General features: G+C 38.1%; 1 protein-coding gene across 3 annotated transcripts in view; it reads left to right on the forward strand.

The window, feature by feature from the left end:
• nsfa (N-ethylmaleimide-sensitive factor a) overlaps window positions 1-21,452 on the forward strand; it is a 35,542-nt gene that overhangs the window by 2,300 nt on the left and 11,790 nt on the right. For 2 of the 3 annotated variants that reach the window (XM_008415254.2, XM_017306266.1), the window contains exons 2-7: window positions 11,371-11,388; window positions 19,417-19,502; window positions 20,673-20,772; window positions 20,850-20,889; window positions 20,992-21,158; window positions 21,239-21,349. In XM_008415254.2, the coding sequence (XP_008413476.1) occupies window positions 11,371-11,388; window positions 19,417-19,502; window positions 20,673-20,772; window positions 20,850-20,889; window positions 20,992-21,158; window positions 21,239-21,349 (522 nt within the window). The remainder of the gene's footprint in view (window positions 1-11,370; window positions 11,389-19,416; window positions 19,503-20,672; window positions 20,773-20,849; window positions 20,890-20,991; window positions 21,159-21,238; window positions 21,350-21,452) is intronic. The other variant, XM_017306267.1, reaches the window with a different exon arrangement.

A 21,452-nucleotide genomic window follows, 5' to 3' on the forward strand; every position in this document is an offset into this window, starting at 1 on the left:
AGGGAAAACGCAGTCCAAAGTTTGTATTCATCATAGGGGTCATCAATGTGAAAAGATGTTGAATATTATTGATTGATTACTTTGCAAGCGTTGGAAACCCAAATCACATTCCTGGTTTGTSCCGACAAATCTGGTGAATAATTCTGATGGAACTTTAAGAAGTACTCATTAAATGCTAGGATATTTTTAGCAGCTTGTTTCTKGGGAGCTTCATCAATGCATTCAGCCACAACTGGCCTCTTGAGGACATTCATGATCTTGAATGAAAATGAGTTTTGACTAGACATATCAACCCACCTTCGTGTTTTTACTTTTTTTTCTGCCCTGATCTTCTATAACATTGACCMCAAACCGTACTATCTCAAATTTCATATGCTACAACCTAGAAAAAATATACTTTAAAAAAAGGGAGTCTAAATAAAGAGACTAAAAAACACCCTAGGAACTGTTACCCCCCACTACCCCAAATATAATCATGTTTAATCAGATCTTCCCGTCAATCAGAACAAGCTTCCTTGTAAGGATTCTGCCAACACCATGTTTTGGAGTCACAATTATATTTTTAATACCTGGTAAAAACCTAAACTAGCTCCTGGTTCTACGCCTTCCTTCGTAGAGAAGTTCTGGAACCTGGGTTGTTGAGAACCCATTGCTTGCTGGAGGCATGATTGATTGTGCTGAAGTTTGAAATAATAGGATCCGTTTTTATCCAGTGGCTAACGTTTAACCATTAAATAGAGCTGCAACAATAAGATATCTTAAGCGTTCCTCCATCAATCACTCAATATTTGTGTGGCCAACAAGCTCTGGGCAGCTTGGTTTAATTCCAAAATATAACCCTTTATAAAGCAGTGTAGAAAATCACCGTCATCATTCACAACTTCTTCTGTTCTCTGATTGGTCCTGTTAAAATTCCAGTGGAGAAATCCACTTCWATGGGAGMAATTCCATTGAAGGSACATGAGAGTCAAGCAGAATTCCGTAGGAAGGCAATGATCAGGCTGATGTTTTTAGGGAGATGTGCACTGGTAGTTTTCTACCACATATAAACCTCTGATCATCAATTTTCTAGACCTGCTGCCGATTGTCAATTAGCTCAGTTCTTCCAGTTTTTGCCCATCCTTTCAACTCTGACCAATGTCTCAGCTGAAAAATGAAGGCCTGCCCACATTATGATGTCGCAACAACCATGCTTTATGKTCATGTTYAAGGTCATATGCAGTTTCAGTTTTCGAGTACATACAGTATTTTGCATGAAAAGTATCATTTTGGWCTCATTTGACYAGAGCCCCTTCAACATGAGACGCCTACATGACTTAGCAAATCTGGCCYTTGTGTCACAAAGGCCAGATTTATGACTAACAGCTGCAGTGTTGACTGGTTATCCTCCTGAGCTGTCTGTGGGGGTTTTGCTAAGTAGCCATTTCTAAAGGAGGTCAGGGGCTGAGATAAGAAAAGACAAATCTTTGCAATCCTGTAACTCATCGTTTATGTTGTTGCCTTGGAGACGCTCAGGTTTAGGAGTCCACATWCTGTCATTTTACCTTAAAAATCACTGAACATGTCACATCAGGCTAATTCATTTTCTATTTTAATCAGCAACAYGCCCAGTCTCTGTCCTCATCAGTGCAGACAGAATGCACACTCATGATGCTAACAGCTGCTAGCAGTTCAGGGCTCTCCCTTAGAGCTCATACTGCAGCTTTGGTATGTTTCTGAAGGAAGTTCCTTTAAAGGGTTGATCAGCTGCAACCGGCTAAATCTGAGCTATCAGCTGTTAGCTTGGTGCTCTTATCTAAAACAGCTTTGTGCTATTTGTGCTGAGACGTACATTTTTATCTCAGGGGAAATGAGTGACTCACGCACGTAAGGCTCTTCTTCCCCAAAGTACCTTTAACACATTTTACCTAATTTTGTGTGTTAAAAACAAATGAAAATAACAATAAGGCTTTATAGAACATTCATTTTAGCTGGTCAGTTTGTATGGAGCCACGGTTCCTCTTCTCTCAGGATAATGGCACCRGTTCACTGGCAGGATCAGAGACAGAATCTGATTTTAAGGAATCTATAACTATTTGGATTCTTTCTGCAGAATTTCAAATAAGCCAGTCGAGTTTCATTGTTCAGCTAGATGGCAGTCACCAGATACTAGATATTAATACCTGTATCAGTTACGATATTGAGAAAAATTCGGTGTCATTGTKTCTCATAAGSTCAGATCTATTCAGCCTAATTCTATGCTTTGTCCTATGAGTGATGTCATGTTTTATTATTTRTTTTACATTTAGAATTYASAATTGCACTTTCTGAACAATTTGAAAGGTTTGTTGCAGTTTATTTTACACGTCAACCAATTGTTTTCATTAATTCCATTGACTGTTCTCCTAATTGCACTGACTGAACAAGTTTTAACATGTTTGACCAAGATTATGAAGCTGTTGGTGTATTTAAGTGAGCTGTGCTGATTCAGAGTTAGCAAAAAAAAAAATGTAATTCAGTACATTTATCTTTGTGATTTAAAAAAAAGAAATCTTTTCATTTGATTCAGCTTTGTTTTTCTGTATTGGATTGTTACGCTTAACCTCAGAAATCTGTGTCGGTGAAAAAAATGGAKCTTGTATAATTTTTTTCTGTTTTGATGGTACATTCTCATTTCCGGTCATCCAGCATCAGTCAAAAGTATCCACCGGCGTTCTGATCCCAGCGAAAACCACAGACTCACTCGGCCATCTGAGCACTGTTGCATCCTGGGATGTGTCAAAAGAAGTCAGTGGAAAGCAACTGGCTAYGCAGACTGACAGCTTGATGACCTCAACACCAAACTACAAAAACAGAAAGTCTTTTGAGGCCATCTGAATAAAAGTAAATTATTATCCAATAGTGGGTCTTTGTGTGGGATACTAGCACTGCTGGGTAGAAGTGTTGGAGCAGACTAAATACTGGGGCAGTCTAAATGCTGAATTGGTTGGTTGAACTAACAACATTTGCTGGAGAAGACTAAATGCTGGCTCCAACTAAACGCTTGGGCAAACTAAATGCTGGGATGGACTGAATGATATTGAATGATAATCCAGGAGCATGATTCTTTTTCCTTGGTGTTGATTGGCTGTACCCCCAAGAGTGGCGATAACACAGACTGTGGATGCTAGCTCCTGCAGTTGTGCTAAGATCATTTCAATTGTGTGTGCATATTAAGGTATATTTGGTGTTTAAACTATTAAAATGGGAAGTTTGTAATGCTGTTAGTGAAGGACTCAGTTATTCTCGATTTCCATCATCATCTACTAAATAAAATAATCAAACTTTTTTCTGCATTTTTAAAGTTTACTTGTATTTCTGCAGCAGGTCATCGTAACATTCACACTCTGGTTGTGCTGAGATGAACGATTCTGTAAAATACYGATTTAATGTAACATTTTTCAGCTATACAGTGTGTGTAGATATCTGGCCTTGTTAAAGCCCAGAAACCAAAGTTACAGTTTTCCGTTTTCTCTGTGTAATGACTGTTAGGTGTGAGACAGAAACGGTGATGCGCTTTAGGATTTTAGAGGCTCTTTCAAATAAATTMATCTTTTTTTGATCAGATCTTTAAACAGGTTTCTAAAAGTTACACGCTAATTGGATACATCACATTTTTCCTCAGTCCAGCCAATTAAAACCAATTTACCCTTTCAATAAAGAAAACTGGTTGTTTTTGACAAATACCTACTATTAAAAATAGTCCCATATTATTGCTATTTTTAGTTTTTTAAATAAAGATAAAAATTCAGCAAAAAGTGGATGGATAAATTTCCTTCAATGCRATGTTGATATTGATGGAAAATTGGGTAAAAAATAACACGTCACGAAAAAAAACATTTAAAAACTCACTGCTGTCAGTGAGTTTTGACATTTTTAGTGTTTTTTTCTTTTTTTTTTTCTTTTTTTTTCATTTTTTTTTCATTTTCATTTCATTTTTCAATTTTGACATCTTTTAGTGTCAAAATTGGTGGAAATTCAATTAAATTATTTCTTTATAAAACGACTAAAACCTACATTTGTTAGGTTGGTACATATCAAATAAATTATTTGTCAGTCTGGTCTGTTTCAAATCATAAACATGGCAGATTATCATCATGTATCTCAGATTACTATTGAAACAGGAACTGCTTTGTTCGTGCTGAACAGCAACACGAAACTGAAAATACCAACAGCTACAATTATTTTTGTTTTTTGATGCATCTCAAGCACCAAAGTCAATTTATTCCTTGGCAGATGGCTTTGTGTATAAACAGATATTATTCAAATTGCTTGCTTGGTACGGCAGCGTGTGGGTGTTTTCAAGGACAGCCTGATTGATTGGATAGTGTCAAGATCAATAAATGGAGATTGGGAGGCGTTTGCTCTTCCAGCTAGCGAAGGAGAAAAAGAAAAAAAAATCTTGTTTGATGAAACAAGTGAGTGGGCTGCAGAAGCTGGAGGCTCGTTTAATTTGTGTCTCTCCTTCTCTGCAGTCTCGCTGGTTATGCTGTTTAATGAAGTGCGTCTCGAAATCTCCCACCAGCTCAGCTATGCTGTCATTAGCTTGCTAGCTGTCTTCATGCTAACGTTTCAGTAGCTAAACTCAAACTCTGGCTGGTGGAGTCTTTCAGCACTTAAGCTGCTAATCTGGTAAAAGGGAGGATTGTTGATTTTTCCTCCTGCTATCTAATCGATGAGTTCCACCTTACAGCTCGACTCTGAGCTTAAGAGGAATCAAATGCAGGAAAGAAGCTAATGACTGGAGAGAGAGAGGGCTCAGAGTAGAAAACAACACGTAGGGAGGGATCAGAAATAAGATCATGTATGGAACATGATTATAAGTAATAAATGCAGGTCAACTAGCAATTGTTTTAGTAATTGAGTGTACTATTGACTTTTTTTTTGATGATTAATCAATTCATCTATAGATTTCTCATTTAGCAACTTAAGCTTCTTTTAGAGAATATTTGAAGAACGGTACAATATGAAAATAATTCAATAACTTGTATTCACAAAAAAGGAAACAAACATTTATTGCCTGAAAGGAATTAACATAGCGTTCCTTTAGTGTACTCTAAAGCAAAGTGTACACAAAGGAAGCATCTGCTGCCAAAAAAAAGTACTTCTAACATCAACATGTGAAAATCTCATTCCTTTCTGCTTGAYGTAACATCAGTACAGTGTTCGTCTGATTGGGTGGTTATATTTTGTACACACCGACAGGCCAGCAAAAAGTGTTAAATAACAGATTAGGTTTTTTTTACAGAGTTTGTACCAGGTGAAGCTGAAACCACTTGACAATTTCTGGGTAGAATAAATTTGCAGATAATTTCTTTTTAATTCTAAATGTTAAATGTGTAAATTTTTTGTAAGGTTTTGACATAATCACTGCTTTGAGTGTGTTGTTCTTTCAGCAAATGGAGTTCTTTCGAGTCTCTATACTTCAGTTAACGATTATTAAATTAGTTGACGATTATTTCAATAATAATCGTAAATGTTATGCAAACTCCTACTACATGAGTTAGCATGTTTATAGACAAGATGGGACACTTCCACTCATTCCTCTATCAGCAACTGAAAAATTAATGAGTATATATGAGTACAGTAGTGGATGATCTGGTTTGGCTCTGACTCACAGCTCCAGTGGGAGACATTTTAGGTTTTCTGTGTGAATCAGAAGTCATGAGCATGTGTGTGTGTGTGTGTGTGTGTGTGTGTAGGTGTGTGTGTGTGTGTGTGTGTGTGTGTGTCAGCTGTGAATTAGAGAGAAATGGTTAATCCCAGATTCTGCAGCGCAGAGCCTTCCTCCCTGAGCTCTGATCTGCAGATATATTTAGAACGCCTCTCTGCTGTGGTCAGACGCCGCCGCAGCAACACTTCCATAGCAGGTGGCGCTCTGCTCTGCTGCAGCCAGCAGTAGCTGTGATGATGCTTAGAATACAAAGCATCATCTGTGCTAACGGAGAGTTAGCAGAGATAGGAATTAACAGTCAGCTATGAAAGATAGAGAAAACATGGAGGCGGAGCTTATGAATTAGAAATGAGCTGGGGGTCAGGATTAAGTGCTGGTATTTGTGTAGTTAACTCTTAAAAAGAACCTGACATTATGATAAACCATGGAGCATGTGGTGGACAAGTGAACAAACTCAACAGTTAGATTCAACAGATTATATAGTATCTGTTTCCCAGGTCCACTTAGGAAACAGCCTCCTGGTGAGCAAGGAGTCAGATGATTGTAGGAGGGTTTGACTAAGAGTCTGATTAAAATAATAAAAGTCACTGAAAAAAAACAAATTACTGCTAATCAAAGGCAGCTCTAACCAGGTCAGTTAGAGCTGCCTTGATTTAAAGAAACTCAATATTTCGTCTGTTTTCCAGTTTTCTGGAAGTTTGTTCCAGATTTGTGGTAGATAGAAGCTGAATGCTTCAACTGACTTGCATAAATCCAGGAAGTCATTTAGCTTGTCAGTCAAACTTCCACACTAATCCCATTTGTATGTCATACAAGCTTTTACTCTTTAAATGCTTAGAATGAATCAGCTGATGTGAGAGAGCAGAGAAAATGATCAATCATCACACAAAGATCTATGTTCTGTGATGATATATGTCAGCTTTAGTAAAACTGTAATAAACCTATTTGCCTGAGTGTAAATATGACTCTTTTGATCCATAAGTCATGATTATGCACCAGTTGACCATCGTCAACTGGACAATGGACAAAAAGGCTGAAACAAAAGGTGACAAAAACAGAAATTTCTCTTCTTAAGACAACAAAGATCTTAAGAACAGAAATTGCTCCTTTTTGTAGTATTTTCAGTTTGATTGTTTCCATTTGATCTGCTTTTCATTCCAGTCTCTGATTGCTGATCATGTTTGGTAGTAGTGATGAATGACATGATTGTTTTCACTGCTCACAAACAGGAAGTGACCATTTTTCTAACGAAGGAGTTTTATCCAGTTTGACATTTTATCCGGTCTGATCGAACCACCATGTTTTTGTTTTCCATAACCTGACAGGCCATGTTTTATAACATCAGCTGTTTACTTATTCATTTGTGTTAATATCTCCATGCTAAATGTTTAATTTTAACCTTTGTAAAATATTTATATATATACATATGCATATATAAATGACACTAGAGTGAGTTTAAATGAATGCTCTCTTGAACTGCCAAGACATTACTCATGTGAATTATTTAGAAGTGAACAGCAGTTAGTTTTCTCATGCAGCTTATTATTTTCATTATGAGCTCAGAGGAAACTGAGACACCATCAGATCTGTGGTTTAATCAGATTTGACCTGTTTATTTGTTAATCTTCATATAGCACATGTATTCATCCTAAAACCTATCAAATGTCTCCAACATGATCAATGCCATTGGGTTTGAATCCTAGTTTTCTTTCTAACGCACTAATGGACCAGCAAAGCTCTTAAATTACCACAATGGAAATGTGTCCAGTTTTATTAAGAATAATTTAATGTATGATGTAAAGCACTTTGAAGTGCCTTGTTGCTGAAATGTGCTAGACCATGGAAAACTTGACTAACATGATCGATTGAATGTAGTGAAATCACAAAGACAGAGTTCAATAGGCTCTATTCAGAACTGAACAAACCAGAATGAGATAACTATTTTTTTAACAAAAATGTATAAACATAGTGCACACTGGTGGCACTGAGAGGTTTTTGTGGATCAAAACCTCTCAAATTGAGGTTTTTGATCCACAAAATGGTGTAAACGTTCAAATAAAATACACGGTGGGTCTGGTTGCTGTTCGCTGTCAGGGCAGATTTCCTCAATAAAAATGGAAGAATGGGACCTTCTGTATGGGAGACTGAAAGCTAAATTGTAAGATTGTTTCCAGGACGACAACAACATTTACTTTAAACTTTGCCTATGAACCGTATTAATCTGGACTTAATCAGATTATTTTGGTGAAAAGGCTACTCAAGTTTGACTGTAACATCTGAATTATCAGAGGAAAAGGACATCATCAGACAGACAAAAGGGCAAAATGATGCATGCATTTCTGATACTTCAAAGAATAAAAATCTAAAGTGAGTAAAAATAGATAATATCAACAGAAAGTTACAAATTCAAGCAGAAGAAGCAACACGTTCTCAAATGACATTTTCACAACAGAAATCTACAGAAATCAATGGTTACAGCAGGAACAGTTTTACTCAAGTAGATGAAGAAAGGGCATTTTAAAGCTGGGAGTAAATTTACTCAGGTAAATGAAACTAGCTACTAACTAACTGTTTTAATTGAATGACTTCAATGGCAACGTGGATAATGTGCAAATTAAAACTGCWGGAAAATCTTTATTTTCGATCAATGAGACAAAAACAATTCAGCAGAGAACAGCAGACGCTCCGCTCTGTCCGTGTCTTAAACCACAGGACTCGCTGCAGCGTTACCGATCAATTGCCAGTGCAGACGCCACATTCAATACGCCGGCTCAGGCACCGCGGGATGAATAATTTAACAGGGGGAGCTTGAAATAGAAGAATATTTAGAATGAGTGGGGGAAGCCACTCCCTATCTCTGCAGTTTAACCCGTTTTGGGAATGGATGCTGCAGCGACGTTGGCGGATGAGAATGGAGCCGGTAGATGCTGCAGTTTTCTTGTTAGGTTGATTTAGACACGATTCACTGAAAAGTTAATGGGACCAAAAATGGGTGTGGAAATTATTATGTCATTACTAATCATTTAGAGGCGGTGGAGGAAATGTCAATGGGTCGCGAGGGAATTCTCCGAGWGGATAATGATATTTATCGAAATGAAGGCAAAGCTGTTAAACTGGGGCATCGCATTAAGCCAAGACTCATTATTCAGAGTGCTGCTTGAGTTTTTAATATTCAAACAGGATGTGGATCGAGAATATGAGACTGAAATACACAATGTAGAAGGRGATCAGATGGATTACTACAGCCGGAAGCGACTATATGGTTTAGTTAGGATTGAAGAGTTTAAAAGTTTGTTTAAAATTGTATATTTTAGTCCTGAGTCAAGAGAAACAGTGGCTCCAAGCTAATCAGCTTAGAAACACACTCCTGATTCACTGCAGTATTCATAAAGTAGTTCCATTTTCACATCACATCAAGTTCATCTCTACTTTCAGACTGTTGGGTACATCTGCTAATGGTAAAAATTGATCAAATGTTTGATGCGCTCATCTGTGTATTATTTCATAACTGACTTAATTTGAGCAAAATCTCAAATCTTGATGGTGAAATAAATGGAAAAGTTGCACAAGTATCAGTTTTCAACAAAAGCTGGGATACAAGAAAGTGCAGTTTATTCAAGAAACGATGTCAATTGATCCTTCTACTGAGAGGGATCAATCGTTGAGCCACACCATAGATTTCTAAGTATGGACAAATGTTTGAAAGAGAAACCATGTTTGGCTTTGCTACGGAAGTTGAAGTACAGGCTGCTTCCAATGTGGATTAAAAATACCAGCATGACCAGTACTATGGATGCAGGTTGATGGTGGTAGGAGTTCATTCAGTAACTGGCGGGTTGCTGGTTCGATCCCCGCTCCRCCCATCTCTGTCGTTGTGTCCTTAAGCAAGACACTTCACCCGCTTCTCCTGCTGGTGATTACCAAAGTGCTTCACATTACATTCAATCATTCACCCATTCATTCACTCACTGATGGTGGTAAGCAGCAGTGCCACCAGGCCCTCTGTCCACCACCAGCAAGCAAAGTGGGTTGTGTCCTTGGCCAAGTGTCTTTCCGCTGTAGGGTTAAGGAAGCAACGATGGAGATGGACATAGCAGGAGTTGAGCCAGAGATGAACTCCTACCCTCGCCGTCACCGTCGTCCCATCAGTGTGTGAATGTGTTTTGGGGTCTTTTGTACAAGTCCAAGGCATTATCAATATACCACTACCACTGGCTAGAGGAAGCTGAACATGGCAAAAACAGTACGATGTGTTAAAAACTGAGAGGAAATAAATATTAGGGGTGTGTACTRATAGTACCTGGAGTGGATCTGGTGGCAGGAGGGAATGTTGGACATTGATGGTCCAATCAAGTCTTGAACAATTGTGAAAGATCACTCTCAGAAGATCTGAAACTAACAGCTAAGGGAACGTTTTTCTCAAAATTTTGAAAAAACTGATCGTGTTCTGTGCCGAACTGTGACACATGAGTGATCGCTACCTAACAGATGRCTTATTTTCATACCTGAACAAGTTGGCAAAAAAATTGATCAGCTCTTCAGAAGCCAAAATGGCCAAAGAGTGAAGAGACCAACATCAGCCAAAGAGTGGAATTCTGTTGTAGCCTGAGGAAGTCTTTCTCTGTTACAACTTTCACTTTGAAGAGTGTTGCTGTCTGTCTGACCTGGAAGCATGAAGTTATGATGCATTCCTTTGTCGGAAAAACCTCCATTTTCCGATCACTGGTCTGAGTCAATTAAGCTGAAAATTGACTGATTTCACTGATTTAATCTTTTTATATAGTTTTTTTTTTACATTTCAACTCAGAAATAGAATGAAAATTAAGTATTTTACTGTTTCTATCCTGCTGTGTTCATTGAAGGTGCCAAGATACATAAAACTGCTTTTGTCTGCTGAGTTTATAGAAGGAGCCCAGACTGTACTTCATGTCAGTCTTGAAGTCTGTTATACGTTATTTTTTAATAATACGATGTCATGTCCTGTCTTGTGTTTTGACTGAAAATGCTAACTGGTGCAGCTAAATCCTTACATATTAGATTAGATATTATCATAACCAGCAAAAAATAAAATTCTCCCCCRCCTAAAGGAAGAGAACTAAAGTTACTTTTACATAAGAATGTGTTTCAAATAAGTGTCTGTTCCTTGATATGGAATCTATAATTGACTAATTTCTGAATATTTGACATCATCAGAGTCTCCTTCCTGCTATGGGCACCTTGATAATACTTCCACTGTCACTCATTAAACACGTCTATTCACATACAAGAGGAAAATATTCATGTCTATCCATGTAAGCATGATGGGATAGCTGCCATGTGTTTCCTACATGCTGAATAGATGATGCCCTTTGATTGACATGCAGTAGTATAAAACCTCCAGACTTGGGGTTCAAATCATACCTTGAACATTAGTTCATTTGGAGAACTGAAAGAAATACCATTTAGAGTCCAAGTCAAGCCAACCCCAACTCTGGCCTGCATGCTGAGCGCTGTAGTTCAACGTGTGCAGCATGGCTTTCTTCCCTCCTACATGTGAATACAGCTGGAATTCACGAGTCTGCAAAACATCAGAGTTTCTTCATGTCTTAGTTCCTGCAGCTTGCTGCCCCAAGTCCCCTTCTGTCTCAAACACTGTCTTCTGTCCTTCTCCTCTGCTTGCCTTTGCTGGTGCCCACCAGGTCGTAATATTTTATAAGGTATGTATGGATGCGTGATGTCAAAGCAAGCTGCCATCATCAGCGTCGTGTGAAAACGCATTTGTCCCTGCGGTTTTCTTTTTGTCACACCTAAATGCTTCAGGTCATCAGTATTAGACAAGGAGAACTTGAGTGAATACAGAACMGTTTTCAACTTGTCATAAATTAAATGTAATTATCAACATTCTTGGGAAGCACTGAGTTCATTTTCACCAGCCACTCTCAGGCAGATTTTGCTGCTAAACCAGAACAGTCAAGGAGTTTCCTGAWAGTCCAGTAGACTATCGTCTTAGCGCGACTCAGTCCGATTAGGGACCAAAGTTGCAACATTTGTTACGTTTTCAGCTGCTGTGTTTCACTTTCATGCCTCATTGTGTAAAACTAATCAAACCATTTGGAAAACCTGTTTACCTCTTCGCCTGTGGCGGTGCTGTACCAAGAACCACTGAAGAAAACGACATGAAAACTTCTGGAGAAGACACTGAGCACAACTTCCTTCTTCACAAAAATGGAGTGGCGTCAGATTTTAGCAGATGAAGGATTTCTCTTTTGTCTTTAATGAAAGACCAAGAGCCATTTCTCCCGCTAGGGCAAGACACGCACGTTAGTTTTGGTTGTATTTACCCAGAATGCCCTACGCTGTAGTGCCCGGTCTGCTTGACATTCACATATGCATTCAAACCGCACCAGAGTTCAGTTCAGTCCTCRTCTTAGCGCAACGTGAAGCAGATGTCCCAGTCAGAGGTGTGTTCCGTCAGACCATCAGTTCCCAAAACCACAAAAAACTTGTAAAAGAGAATGTGGGATCAGTGTCAACCTGCCAGAGTAAAACAGAAGAAGAAGGGAGGAATAATAGAACCTGTACTTTCTTAAGGAACACATTAGGCATTCTAAAGAACATGTAAAACAGAAGGTTACTGGCATTAATCAGTTTGGAAAGCATTAAAAAGGTATTACTAAGGATTTGGGACTCAAATGAACCAATCCCGTTTAGATTCTTTTTTTTTGTAGCAGTGCTACAAGAAAAAATGTATACAGTTTTAAATAAAAGAATATTAAAGAACATTCATATCTGGTTGTATGAAAAATGATAAACCGATTATGCTGATAAACTTTTTCCATTTGCGTAAACATGTTTTTAATACCATTTTGTAAAAAAAAGCAACAAAAAACCTACTTTATTCAATAATTTAATTCAGAAAAAGGATTAACTAAATAAAAAAAATTCTCAGCAAACATTATTGTTACCAGCTTGTGCTTAGCAACAGCACAACCATAGCAGGTGTCACAGTCGGACAGCAGGGAAGCAAGGTTGTGCCTAGCAACAGCACAACYGTTGCYTAGCAATGGATTTTTTTGAAAATCCATTTTGAATAAAGGTTCAAAGATAATTATTTAAGACTTYATTTATGACATAGACTTRGGTAAGACTGGGAATAAATCTGAAGGCCAGTCTGTCCAGTTCCGCAGTCGCTCACTTCCTGTCTTCCCGGTCGACAGAGTTCCTGGCCTGTGTGAACCAGGTGGGGGGGGAATCTTCGAAGGATGCAGCATTAGAAATTGGACACACCCATTGTCAGGTTTTGCCTTTTGGAAGCTGTTGTTGCCAGGGGTGCCAGAACTRTCTTCACATGGTAATTACTCCACCTCAGAGTCGTGTTGGTTTGGATAGATTTTATCCCTCAATAATTAAAATCGGTGCTTGAAAACAATCTTTTGTATTTATCYAGGTTATCCTTCTCTGAAAACAGCATTTATTTGATGATTTTCAAAAAACATGTAAGTGTGACATAAAAAGCAAAAACAGCAGTAATCCTTAAAGGGACAAATGCTCTTTTTCACATCATTATCTGTAATGTTTGTGATGTCCTGCCAGACTGGAGGAGGAGCTGCACAGCGTGCACGCGTCCTCCCTGAAGGCTGGATCGACACTTCTGCAGCCGAGCAACTCAAACTGGTGTCGATTGCTGACTAAACGGAAACACTCGCTCATTAGCATTCATTAATCAACTCTGCTGTCGCACTGCAAGAGTCCCTGGAGCTGACAGCAAAATTCCACTTGGAGCTCTGCTGTTTTACTGCAGCAGCCAAGATGACACAMAAAAAAGGTTCAAAGGTTATTATTTGTGACTTTAACATAAAAAAAAAATTACCCCAGTAGTCTGAACAGGTACAAATAACAACTACATTTTAGACTCAAATATCTTAAACACCCACTAATCTGTTTTTTCCTCAATACTGAGTTTTGAGAATACRTCTTGAAAGTTGCATAGATAGTTTTTGCAGACAGAGTGTAAGTACATGAGTTTTATTAACYATTAGTAGTTAATAAGTAGTAGCTTTTTACCATTGCAGAGTAGCTAAGTTGGTACTTATATTTCACACAACTTTTGAAACCACAGTTATTTTATTTAGACTCTGCAACTATTTTAATAAATCATAAACAGAATATGACAGATAGTTTAGTCTTCAGATGCTTTATCAGATGATCATTCACCATTCCTCTTGACAGCTTAGCAAAGCACAGAAAGCAGTCTGTTTACCTTTGTGTTTACTTTGAAATATCTCCAAACTACGGATATTTTCGCTCCTTCCTGTGATCTGACTTCTTCCTTCTTTTTTTGTATTGAAAATCAGTAAGTAACTTATCAATGTATCACCAYCTGGTATGAAGTGTAATTTAGTTTTTTAGCTGCAGTCAGAGCAGGAGGAAAGTCCCAGCAGAAAAGTGTATAGTTGTGTATCTTGCAAAAGATAAAAGCAAGTATCAATACTGGTTTCAGTATCAAGTACTGATGTGATACTTGATGTTAGTATTAGTATCTGCATTGGGCCAATACGATACCGGTATCGGTATCAGGAAACCTCAAGMTTTCTGCTTTATGAAACAGACATGAAGCCTTTGCTTATTAGTTTGTGTACTCTACTGCTTCCCACAATGCAAAGCAAACCTTGAAATTCTCATCTATCAATGGAAATAGTTCTGCGACGTTGCAGGCCACATTCATCTTGGTTTTACAGTGTTTATTTGAATGTTTTTAGGTGGGTGGGTGGGGTGGGGAGTTTGTCCAGGCCAATACATCACGCTAAGCTTGTTAACAAGAAAAGGCGACTAACTTTGCTGTTATATGTCCAGAGACGGGTAATACAGGTGACACTTACTTGAGTAACTTTTGTAGTTTTGTAGCTTTACTGAACCGTACCTTTTACTTTTTTGAGTAATATCATGAATTATTACTACTTTTTCTTGATTGACTAAGAGTAACAATCCAAGTCTATTTCTTTTTCATTTAAAGAAATAGACTTCAGAGATTGGAAACATTAGATTCTTAGATTTCTGCAACTTATGAGCTAATGTTTATGCTAATCTGAACATAATTGGTATTTTCTACACGTCTCTGTCTACATCATTATTGTTTGACATTTATAAAATACATTGCTATTTTATTTCAAAGATTACATAACCATTTATGCATTTATATTTAAATGTAAAGCTTGTTTATTGTGACCGCCCCTCCCTCCTAGTGTCCTGAGATTTGTTTTTTACATTTTTTTATTTTGTTTTTTAGTGAAGCTTCAAACTGGAACTGGATCATGCCACACAGGCTGAGGTTTTAAATAAACTGCTCTGATGCACAAGTCCCTGCTTTCTGGGTTAAACATATGTTTTCTAGGTTAGCCTGTCAGGAATGCAGACAGAAGAGAAAACATGAGATTCCTGCTCTGGGATTAGATTCCAGCTCCTTTGGCTTTTTACTGCTTTATTTACTGTCCATATTGATTTCCGCATCACTCTGCCATCCTGGATAAAGGGATATTTTCTATCTGCATAAATACAAAAATCAGCACGTTTGATCTTGTCTCTTATTTTCTTTTTTGATGAAAAAAAAGGAACTTCTGAGGCTTCAAAATGGTCCTTTGTCAGCTATTCATAAATGTGGTTTCATGGGTGCAACTATTGAGGCATCAGTTTGTTGTGTTGTGCTTGTCTCAGAATGCTCTAAATTTAAGAGACACTAAATATAAAAGGAGAAACCAAAATGAATGGAAGGAGGGAGAGACCTCCTGTCAGACCTCGGTGCGCCTCGTGTGGCCAGACTACGGCTGTGCAAGTGATCTGGAATCCTGCCAGCACTGCAGTGTTTGTCTCACTTTGTCTACTTATGTCTTCCCCTCATACACAGTTTGTCTTGTAAAAAATATTAAGTAAAAGAAACTTTAGAAAATGTAGTTTTCTTGTTTTCTTTCTCTTTTCATATTTAAAGGGATACTATTATGCAAAATTGACAAGCATACATTGTGTTGTGGAGTGTTGCTTTGATTTTTTTTATGGATGTTTGAGAAATCCTTTAGTCTCCATGGCAACCATTCACATTTGAGCTTGTGTGCAAAACACCTCTGCACCAAGGCGTGGCTCCTCCTGGGATTTGCAGTTTCCAGACTTCCGAGTTCCTCCACTCAGCTCCTTCAGACTAGTCAACAGCAATTAGCAAACGGTTGGTGGAACATCTGCTGAGTTCATTATGTTGTTCTTCTCAATGTAATGCTGGTTTAAAAATAAAAGAGTTAAATAGTTATCAGACCCACGTTGTGATGACTTCCTGAAGACGGGGTTTAAGAAAGAGCAGGAGGTTGCAAAGAGACAGACGCCCAATTTCAACACGCTAAGTCAAATTTCTTTTAAGTCATGTATAGCATTTCTGCAACAACTGAACTCTCAGGTCCGGGTTCCGGAACRGTCTTTTGTGAAAAGTCTCATCTGTTCTTGAATGAATTTAGAGTAAGAGTAATACCTCTGAGTATTCTGACATTGTTTTGCTCCAGGTTTTCTTCATACATCTGAGACTTCACKCTAGCCTGCACAGATTCATCCTTTCACCAGGCAGCAAAGAATATTTCACTGTAGTTTCACAAATGAAGGTTTAACACTTCAGTTTGAGAAATCACTGACTCTTTCCTAAGTTTTTACAAATGTTCTACAAGGCACTGTCAAAAGAAATAAACAATTTCTGTTGCCATGGCGTCTGCTGTGATGTTCATTCAAGTCTGGGACAAATCACTGCAGAGCAGAGCCTGATTTACCGTCCCTGGCTCGGCTTCGTTGTTGCTGTGTTGTTACTACGGTTACTAGGTTGCAGTGCTGCGTGCTGCATTTCTATCTCCATGTACATCTTTGTGACAGACAAAGATTTTTTTTATTTGTGTAAAAATGAGAAAATRTCAGCATGTTTATCAGATAGCTGTCAGTAGAAAACTAGATTAGGGAGATCAGAGTTTCATCCCCACCATTATATTTGATAGATTGGTAACACAATCAGAATCGAACTAAAACGGAAAACCCTGAAGCATCGGCCCGACTCATTTCACAAATGTTATGAAGAAAAATAAGACATCAGCGAAGACAAAGCTGAAATGGAAAACAGCTTTCAGATGTTTTACATGCATTAACCATGTCATGAGCATGAAATATTAACGCGGTTCTGTTTATTTCTATCCTTCTAGTAATTATACTCCTTATAAAACCATCACTTATCACATCTCAGCTTTTTTTTTTTTCATTTCCGTTGGTTCAGCTAAAAGGTTAGCAGTGTTAATTCCTGCCTCCCTATGAGATGCAGCGATAAATACAGTGAATCATTTTCTCTCAGGCACTCATCGTGTTTCTAAAGATGCAACTCGGCCTGCTTATGTTGTTTCTGTATTTATCATCAAGAATAGAAATTATTTTCACAGGCGTMTACTAAAAATGCAATGAATGAACATTCAATTTAAAATTGGTAGGCCTAACAGCAGCCAGAGTGGAAAAAATATTCTTGTTCTTTGCCATTTTATAGTTGTTAAATATTTCACAAAATGAGCAGATAAAAGATGTWCAACAWGCCAGTTTAAACTTTGATCTATTTGCAAAACGACTGAGCTCTGCAACATTAAAACATGGATAGAACTGTAACTACATTAATCATAGCTCTTCTTCTCTTCAGTGTTTCTGTCGGTTTCAGGTGGTGCAGCTCTGTGCTGCCTTCAGGAGAATGGGACATCAGAGTATCATCCATAAAACTTCACCCACATGGCATTTATTGTGCAAACCAGAGCTTTCAGTGGAAAAACTAAAGTTCCAKGTCCTTTTAATGCCATACAAATATGAGCAGAAACATGGATTATATCTTTATATAGACCTGTCTATTGATTTATAGATTACTAGTTTCACTGGACAGAAATTACAAAGAACAAATCTGGTTCTTAATCAAATCCTAATGAGTCAAATTCAAAGTGTCATGGAGTCATCAGCCTCATGACATTAACTCTGACACGAAAAATAATATTGAAGAAATAAATATATCAAATCTAATTAAAAACATAAATAAGTGATCAGTTCTTTACTGTTATGGTCTGTRAGGTATATTTATTCTCAGTACTAGATGTGGTTTCAACAAACCCATGCCACTTCAACAATATTATTTTACCTTTTATCTGGAAATAGTGTGTTTATTCTTGCCATACAGTACACTGTATTAATTATTGCTCGAAAGGTCTTGCCATACCAGTTTATTCCTCTGTATTTACTTTGGTTTCTTAGTTTATGCAACATAGTTTACACAATACAGTTTTAGGAAGTTGCTCAAAGTCTAAACTGGTATTGTTGTGCATATAAGGTGTAAAGTTTACCTTCGACCAAACGCCCCCCAAAGGACTCCCAGCGCCCCCCTTTTGTAAAAATTTCCGCCAGCGCCCCCTGCCATCCTCTGAACGCCCCCCGGGGGGCGGTACTGCCCACGTTGAGAACCGCTAGTTTAATCTAAAGCTAAGCTGAGTGAAGGCAGCTTGAGGTCTGTTTGGAGACAGCCCGCTGTTTTTGTACGTTTATTTATCAATACTGATTTTGTCCAATAGCTAATCTCCTCAAGGATTAAATTATAACACCATATAGGAAAAAAAATATCACAAGGTTAACAYTATAAACTGTTTTACCATCTTTTATTGACAAAATTAGCATGGTTGGCGTAGCTAGCAATGCTAGAACAGCAGTCTGTTTCTTCCCTCCCTTACAAACTTCTTCAGCTTTTATTTATCTATTTATTCATTTTTGTTCAACTTAAATGTTTCAAGTCATCAAATAAAATGTATCTTCAGACTAAATTAACCAGAGTTTGTACAAAAAGAGGGGAAAAAAACTATCGCCTGTGTTTCTCAACCCTGGTCCTCACCGCCCCCCTGCTCTGCTCTGCATGTTTTAGATGTGCCTCTATTCCAGGTCAGCTGATTCAAATGATTGCATGACCATCAAGTTCTGCAGAAGCCTGTTAATCACCCAGAGATACAATTCAGGTGTGGCAGAAGGGAAATACCTAAAACATGCAGGACAGGGGGGCTGTGAGGACCAGGTTGAGAAACACAAACTATCCAGATGTAGCTTAGCTTAGGGTTAGCTACATTATCTTAATTTTGAGCTTTTTAAGTGGCTGCCAACATATTTCATCAGACAGGTTAAATGAAACACATTTGCTGTCCTCTTCTCAGCCTTTCTGTTTCCTGCTGAAAGTCTCTCTTTCTTTCTCTCTTCCAGCTTGAGTGAACCACAAACATGTTTGAAAAACATACTGTTTCATTTTAGCTAACCTTTTCTAGTTTTTACGCTTCTTTTAGCTAAGTTCAGCATATTTTAAACATTAACATGTTTTTAGTTAGTTAAGAAAAAATAATTTGTTTGAAGTTCACATCAAAAAGAAATTTCTTATTTGCTTTTTGCATTTTGAAAAATGATCAGTATGAAATATCCATTCATTAAATTGCCCTCTGATGTTAAAACAAGTATCCCTGACTTTTTCACTAAGCCTTTCCACTGTGAATGATGTTGTTGTCAGGGCGACCTGGTTGCGCTGATGCATCCAAATGAATCCAGCAGATACAGTGTGCTGTTGCTCCAAATACATTTCAAATTATTCCTTTTCCTCTTTTCCATCCCTGGACACAAACATATCACGAGCATGAAATATTAATGCAGCTCTACTTTCTCTTTCCGTTTCTCAGACCATGCAAGCTGCCCGATGCCCGACAGATGAGCTGTCGCTGACTAACTGTGGTGTCGTGAGTGAGAAGGATCTGCAGTCTGGACAGTGAGTAGCCACCATCCAGGTGTTTGTCAGCGCAAATAAACATCTGTTGTTGTTTTTTTTCCCTTTTTTTACTGAAATCAAATTCTAGAACTGAATTGATGAGCAACTGGAGAAAAAATAAACATAAACTCCGACAATATCAATGATTTTTTTTTTCAGCTCTTTTACCAGAAAGCAAGATAAGGCATAACTTTATTAAATGTCTTTTGGAGCTATAAAATGGAATATATGGAATTGGATTTTCAACATTTTCCAAATTACATACATCACAATGTGAATTTTGATCCAATTCACCAATCATTTTGGTTCATGTGTTGCTAAGAGACAAACTAATTTCATCGTCATTTGGCCTCAATATCATTTTTGTTTCTAGTTTTTAATTGGAACAACAGTACTGAACTGGATTGTGTTTGGACACTAGAGAACATTCAAAGTCTTCATCAACTCACAGCTTTTGACATGTGACCAAAACAAGTCATATTGTATACATTGTTAGGATCATGTTTGAATTGTCAAACAACAACAATGCAAACATTGAACTGAACAGAGACCAGGGCCAGCAGTTGGAGGTGGGCATTTATCGTATCGTTTATCATTGATCATTTATCATGATCATTTTTCTATTTCAGTTTAGTGATGTCATGGTAAATTCCAAGTAATGATGTTTAAAATCCTCCAACACCTTTATTGTTTCTGTCGGCTTATTGTCAAAATTGTTATTTTTACTATTTTCTTCACTGTTTGTTCAATATCAGTATCAAAAAGTATAAATAAACTGACATACATCTTTAAATGCAGTTAATTTGTGTGTTGGTTAGTGATACAAATCACACTTTTTCATGTGAGTTGTGTCCTAAAGAAGCATGTTAAAAATGGTTTTCCAAGAGCAGTATTTGTTTTTGTGGCCTTATTATTGCTCTGCCATTCAGTCAGAGCAGTACAATTATTTCAAAAAGGAGTAATAAACAGTTTACATTTCTTATTGTCACTTTATCATTATTGGAACAGCATCGCAAAATATTGTGATAAAACTTTGCGTCCATATCGTCCATTTCTACCAGCAACTCACATGTCCTGATTGCTACACTGAAGTAGTGTTCTGAATTGAACTTCTAAGTTATAAAAACCCATCTAAAAAGCTCAACCGGGGTTTCCTGCCTCTCTCTGCAGACATGTGACAGTGAAAACGACACCAAACCACAAGTACGTGTTTACAGTAAAGACCCATCATACTGTATCAGCTGGAAGCATCGCCTTCAGCCTGCCACAGGTACACAAAGCTGCCACTGAAACACTAAAACTCAGCTGTATGGCCCATTCTTATGCACTCATCTTTTTCTGTTGCAGAGAAAATGGGCCGGTCTCTCCATCGGCCAGGAAGTGGAAGGTAAACATTTGTTTTTTTGACTCATGCATCATAATAATTGTTTTCTGTTAATATACAGAGGGTCACGTTATGAAAAATAACGTATTTCGTTCGCCTGTTCAGTGTCCAACTACAACTTTGACAAGTCCAAGCAGTGCATTGGCGCCATGACGATCGAAATCGACTTCCTGCAAAAGAAGAGCACCGACTCCTCTCCTTACGACTCGGACAAGATGGCCGCTGAGTTCATCCAGCAGTTCAACAACCAGGCCTTCTCCGTCACCCAGCAGGTTGGTTCTCCACAGCTTTTTTTCTTTTTTCCTTTTCATGTTGGATCATGTCGTTCATATTTGGTGTCCACATTTTCCAGTTAGTGTTCAGTTTCTGTGACAAGCTGTTCGGACTGGTGGTGAAGGACATCGAGGCGATGGACGCCAGCATCCTGAAAGGAGAACCAGGTTCTGGGAAGAAGCCACAAAAGGTACGTGACCTCAGGAGGGAGTTCAGACCACGGAGCTGAGGGTGAGAAAGGAGTCAGGGCTGCTGCTGCTGCTGCTGCTGCTGCTGCTGCTGCTGCTGCTGCT

This window comes from Poecilia reticulata, linkage group LG8 (assembly GCF_000633615.1).
Source record: "Poecilia reticulata strain Guanapo linkage group LG8, Guppy_female_1.0+MT, whole genome shotgun sequence".
In the NCBI taxonomy this organism is placed as follows: Eukaryota; Metazoa; Chordata; class Actinopteri; order Cyprinodontiformes; family Poeciliidae; genus Poecilia; species Poecilia reticulata.